Source organism: Suillus subalutaceus (assembly GCF_016647625.1).
Source record: "Suillus subalutaceus strain FC151 chromosome Unknown DFJ58scaffold_92, whole genome shotgun sequence".
Classification (NCBI taxonomy): domain Eukaryota; kingdom Fungi; phylum Basidiomycota; class Agaricomycetes; order Boletales; family Suillaceae; genus Suillus; species Suillus subalutaceus.
Window position 1 is genome coordinate 194,656 of NW_024540341.1, and position 6,000 is coordinate 200,655.

Sequence of the window (6,000 nt, forward strand, 5' to 3'; positions counted from 1 at the left end):
ACAAGGGAAAATGAAGGTCAGACGGTGAAGAATGAAAAACTCGGGTGACTTACGAGCTGGTGCAGGTGCAGGTGCAGGTGCAGGTGCAGGTGCAGGTGCAGGTGCCTTGACAGCAGTGATAGTCTTGCTGCGACCACACGTCTGGGTCTTGGGAGTGGTCACAGCAGTGACACCAGAAGTTCCGGCTGGGCCACAAGACTGACTGCGAGTTCAGGCCCTGGACTGGGAGGCAGGGGAAGCTTTGGAGGGGGCAGGAGTTTGGGATGTGGGGGGAGCCTTGGAGGGAGTCTTGGAGGAAGCCCTGGATGGTGTTCTGGACCTCGTCTTCCGGGTAGTAGAGGAAGAATGATCGCGAGGAGGCGGGGATCCCATAGTCGCAGGGGTGCACTTGATCTTCTTTGTTGTGCAGTAGACGCACGACATACATGGAGCCCCGGTCCTCTTGTCCGGCTGAGTTGCGCAAGGCCAGTTGTGCTTGTGGCAAGCATAGCATGGGCTGTTCTGTTGGTTATATTAGTGTATGGACACTCGAGATATTTCAAAGTACTCACCGGTCCAGGAATGAGAATGTCAACTGCAGGGACGACTGGGGGTGCCTGCACTGGAGGTTCGGGAGTGGGCTGGGAGGGCTCCACAACTGCTGCGTGACTGCCGGCAATCACCTGGTATAATGTATGGACACACCCGAGTCCCGGACACATAAATGACACTTACTGTGGCAGGGCCAAAGGGCTTCTTCTTGGGTACCCGGGGCGAGTGAGGCGAATCAGGCGTCCTTGCAACAATTGTGGAGAGCTGGGGAAGGACAACCTCCAGGACTCCACCCAAAAGTGGCTACACGAAAATGAGAGACAATAAAAAAATGAACAAGACGACATACCTGCATAACCGAGTCTTCATCATCTTCTGACTCCATGATGGCCTTGGACTTCACAACGTGAGCAGACCTCTGACGCTTGTGACTTTTCATCGCGGATTTCAGGGGTTGGGAGGAGAGTCCAGAAATCAAGGGGGACTTCCTCTTCTTACTCCCTTCTGCCTCGGGGTCTGGGTCAGCGAAGACGGCCTTACCTTTCCCCTTGTCCTGGGACTCGGTGGTGGGGTTGGTGGAAGAGCCGGCGACATTGCCGGCAGGGATGGCTGGGGAGGGAAGATTGACAGGAATCGGACCTGTGGATGGGGGGGCAGCAGTTGCGAGATTGAAGGTCTGGTCGCCTAAGGCGTTCCAGGCGAGGACCTTGGGGTACCAGGTGTGCCTCAGAATGCGAGGATCGTCATACCCGATGGAGTGCCAGTCTGGCCAGACCTTGGAAACCATGTTCCGGATGCGCTGGAGCTCTTTGGAGCATGAAATGATGAGGCCGGGAATAGGACCATCCCCGGACCCATATTCCTTGGCTACATCAGACTACCAAGATGTTAGAGAAGAAAAAGCACCCAAACAAAATACATACCACAAGTGTAGCAACCTGTTTTCCCAAAGCCGAGTGGCTGGGACTCGGGGGAATCTGCCGGGTGGCACTGATGATGGCCATGATCTGGGCAGCGGATGCCTTGAGATGGGTCAAAGAGTTGTCAACTGGAGTGGACATGATGAGTGGGTTGAGAGATTTAAAGATCTTGAAATCAGATTGAAATCAGTTATCAGAAAGATGAAGTTTCAAACAAACAAGACATTTGATGGGCGATCCACAAAATCATTTATTGTTTGTGTTTGTTTGGTCGTGGTTCAACTTTCGGCAATTGCCGGCTTTGTGTTGAACTTCGAAGTTTTTTAGATCATCAGTCAATCAGTCCACCAATTCTCCACACATGAGTTCCCATCCAGCCGTTAGATTTAATGACCCACCGGTGACCGACTATAATTCTATGGATGTGGATGACTCGTCTATGGGCCGGGCATCACTAGGTATGTTGTATTCTTATCATGCCTTATCTATTCACCGGGTATCCCTTAGATGACTTAGATGACTTATACCTTGGGCCGGATGATGACATAGAATATGATTCTATGTCATCCGGACCCCCGGATGCGTCAGCTGCAATACCCGGTATGACTATACATTCCTGATGACCTGGGATCACCATGCATGCTAACTGCACCCTTGAAGATCAATCACATCCGGGTCAAGCTGATGATGCCAGCTGTCTCATTGATCCAGACTTGTACCTCGGGCCTGAGGATGATGTCATTGATGTTGATGAGTTGCTGGACTCTGCTGATCCTCCCACTTTTGCTCCGGCTACCTCAGAGGTGTCTATTTCATGTGGGTCCATTCATTCCAGACCATTATTGAGACTGATCTTATCTCCCAAGCCGACAAATCATCTACCGAACTCCCTGGAGACCAGCCGGAGCTCAATATCAAGGATGTACAGTTGATGGTCCGGGAGCTCCATCCTTTCGGAAAATACCAACACCCAGAATGTGAGTATCTGAAAGCAGAGCATTTATCTTTGTGCTAATCTTTCTGGAAGACCAATCCGTCCAAGATCGACTCCATGATTACAAACACCGTACTGGAGGTCTTCCTGATCCTTCCATCCAACAACTAATCGAGGCCGAGCGTCCATTCCGAACTGCTTGGGCAGAAACATCCGACAAACTGAAAAAAGCTGATGCAGACCTGCAGAGGTTGCAAAGAGTTGAACAGATGAGCATTGAAATGCTCAAGGTAGTAGATTCCATGATTGAACACTTTGAAGAACAACTGACCATGTAAATTACTGTATTGCAACCTGTGAATTTTCATTGACATCCCCACATCATGTACACTACCAATTTTTCAATACATGTCCCCGGGTGTCGAACGGGACTCGATACACGATGGTCGGGATTTGATAATTGGGACTCAACACTCGGCACTCGATAGTCGGGACTTGATGTTCGGGACTCGATGGTCAATACTCAGGACTTGATGTTTGATATTCGGGAGTCGATAATTGGGACTCAACACTCAGCACTCAATATTCGGGACTTGATGTTTGATGCTTGGGACTCGACACTCAATAGTCGGGACTCGGTGTTTGACGAATCTCGGGGTTTGGGACTTGAGGTTCAATAGTTGGGATTCAATGTTTGTGACTCAATAGTCGGGACTCAATAGTTGGACTCAATAATTGATATTCACTAGTGGGGACTCTGCATATCATATTAGGTCAGATATATGAAAGTTACACATTGACATGTAAATACAAGCAGGTAATGGCAGGCAGTGTAGTATCAGCCCATTACTTCTTTCCCCTTGCTCTCGTCACTTGAGTGCTTGTGTCCAATGGCTGCTGTGTTGACTTACTCCGGGTTGTCCTCGCTGATGGCTCAATCACCACTTTCTTTCCCCGCATGTTCTTCAGGCGCCGGCGACCTATTGACTCGTTCGGTTGCACCATCCTCCTGAACATTGCGAGTGACTCTCGCAGTCAGCCCAGTCAGGAGGTCGCCCATTCGCGATGTCAGCAGTGCACCAGTCTTCCCTGCATTGACCGGGCGAGGCTTTGGAATTGCATGTGGGACCGCTGTCCCTTCATGTGCTGTCGAAGGACCAGGCTCTGTTCTGGGTCTCTTTTGCGGGGATCTACCTTCCTCTGTGTCATCATCAGCATCATCCTCCATGTGATGAGTGTCGTCCTCGGGATTGCTCTCTGGATCACTCTCGTGATTGGCCTCGGGATCACTGTCAGTTTCGGTCGCCGAATTCCGAGGCCTTCGGATCATAACTCGTCTGGCATTACGAGTCCGATGAGAAGGTGAATTTCCGGATACAACCGAGGCTACCATGTCCCCATCTCTGTTCCTCCATGCTTTGAACAGGAATGTTGGACCTTCGCCTTTCTCCTGCCGAGCATACCAGAAATTCAGTAAGGCGGTCGTGTCCCAATGTTGCAACTTCGAAGGCTCCTTCAAGTCCACATCCGCCGGAAGATACGTTCTTGCCACAAAGTCATCCTGACTTTGTACGATGGCGCTCCATGGCACAACTGCCTTGACAATCCCAGAACAGATACCTGTATAAATGCATTCAACAATGTTCGCGTGTTGCGACGACGGACTCACGATAGTGCAATGTGAGAAATGCTCTGACGATGGCTTTCTTCTCCTCGAGTTTCGTCTCGGTGATGTCAGGAAGCACCGGCATCCCATCCCATCAGTTCGAGTTCGAAAGCAGGCTTCCTGATTCTCTTTCGACCTCCATTCACCTGTCACCCACCATCTCGTGCCCCAGCACCTATCATGACAAAGATCAACCAATTCATTCCAGTAGCCAGAGATCAAACACTCACCGGAATTGTTCTGCGCGTACTCCTGCCAAACTTGCTCTGATGTCCTCCCAGTCCTTCGTCTTCATTGAAACTTTCCCCATCTCCTAATGCCTCGTTATCATTGTGCCTGCATGAAATGTATTGAGATCGAAGATCTGGATGACAAAATTGACTTACATCCCGAACAGCACCTTCTCCCTGTTCATTCTTCCATGCTGACATCACCAAACACTCTCATCCCGCATTGCCTCCACATCTCCTTCGAAAGTGCTCCATATACGCCGGTCCCTTCTTACGAGCCACTTGTGCTTGTATCTCGGGAGGAGGAAGAAGTTGCTGGACCATTCTTCAGCCGTGTCTTCTGCCTCTCCAACTCATCATCGGACAATTCAGCCATTGACTCTTTTTTACAGCCCGCCCTGATAATGCTTGAACATACCGGGAACCTCCTGGCTTTGCCCCCTTGGGAGCAAATAGCTGGCAGCCCTAGCTATGGTAGTGAAAACTGCCCTCTTCTCAATCCTTTTCGCCGAAGTCCACTCAGGAAGGTAGTTCTTCAACTCTGAAATTTCGTTATCCGTGAGCTTCTGTGTCTGTGGTTGACGTGCCCTATGTCGTCCAGAAGTGGAAGTCAACTGAGTGGAATGACCTGATCTTGCCATTGTGAATGAGATTGCAGAAAGGGTTTGAGGATGAGCAAGGTGGAAGTATAACGGTGACAAGTTCAACTTTGAGCAAAGCCTAACAGTGGTTAATTGACCCATATTGGACGCAATCTGTTATTGGAAATGAATTTGTAATGACACATCAAGACCACATAAGATCACATTGCAATAACAATTTATTCACATTTCTGCGCTCGTGCTTTGCTTGCAGCCTTAGAAAATAAACATGAGGATAGGTAGATGCACCCACTGCAAAGATCCCACAGGGTAGAAGCAAGGGGAAGCAGCGGTAGGAAAATTTGGGTCAAGGTCCCACTTGCAAGCACAAAAAGACGTGCATACAGGTCTATGCCTAGCTCTCCCCCAGAATAACCAACACTTCGGCCTGTTGAGGCACCACCTCTTTGGGAAGACATTCCTGACAATACTTACAAGCAAGACCAAGGCTCATTTGAGCCTTTGCAACTCCCAAAAACCATGGCAAGTTCATGTAAAATGTTGCATCGCAATTCAAATGATAGCTAAGTATAACAAATCCAGAGTCAGAATGACTACCTCAGGCAATGGCTACCAAGGTAGGAATCATATCTGCATCACCTCCTGGATCGAGAAGCGCCACCAGAAGATAGGAGATGCATCATCTGCGACCAGGATGGAATATACAAATGTCAAGACTGTCTTGGGGAGCCACTCTATTGCACTGGCTGTTGCAGAAGTCAACATCTTGCAATCCCTTCCATTGGATCAGTCAATGGAATGGTCAATTCTTCGAGCAAAGTTGTCTTGCTCACGTCGGACTCATCACACCTCGGTCATGAGGGCAAACAATGTCCGGTGTTACGGACTACGGATAGGTGGGATGTTTCAAAGAAGACGACCGGAAGACCAGCTTGAGCCTGAAGATTACCATCTGTGTCGGGACCCGAGTTCCAGCCAAAGGAAAACACCATGGCCATCATTGACAAGTCCAGAGTTCATTGCCTCCGGGTTCGATTGCTGCGATGTCCAAATGCCATGAGTCCAGACCTTCAAATGTTTCCAACATGGATTTTTCCCGCTTCATTTAACAAGCCGA

General features: G+C 49.5%; 2 protein-coding genes across 2 annotated transcripts; both read right to left on the reverse strand.

Moving 5' to 3' along the window:
* Positions 1–3,319: 3,319 nt before the first annotated feature.
* On the reverse strand, positions 3,320–4,136 carry DFJ58DRAFT_730690 (uncharacterized protein; the record flags this gene model as incomplete). Its single annotated transcript, XM_041385929.1, has 2 exons — positions 3,320–4,005; positions 4,055–4,136. 2 exons carry the CDS (start codon positions 4,134–4,136, stop codon positions 3,320–3,322), a joined length of 768 nt encoding a protein of 255 aa, XP_041241317.1.
* A 345-nt stretch (positions 4,137–4,481) lies between these two features.
* Positions 4,482–4,922, reverse strand: DFJ58DRAFT_730691 (uncharacterized protein; the record flags this gene model as incomplete). The annotated part of the gene is made up of 2 exons (XM_041385930.1): positions 4,482–4,633; positions 4,700–4,922. 2 exons carry the CDS (start codon positions 4,920–4,922, stop codon positions 4,482–4,484), a joined length of 375 nt encoding a protein of 124 aa, XP_041241318.1.
* Positions 4,923–6,000: the final 1,078 nt, after the last annotated feature.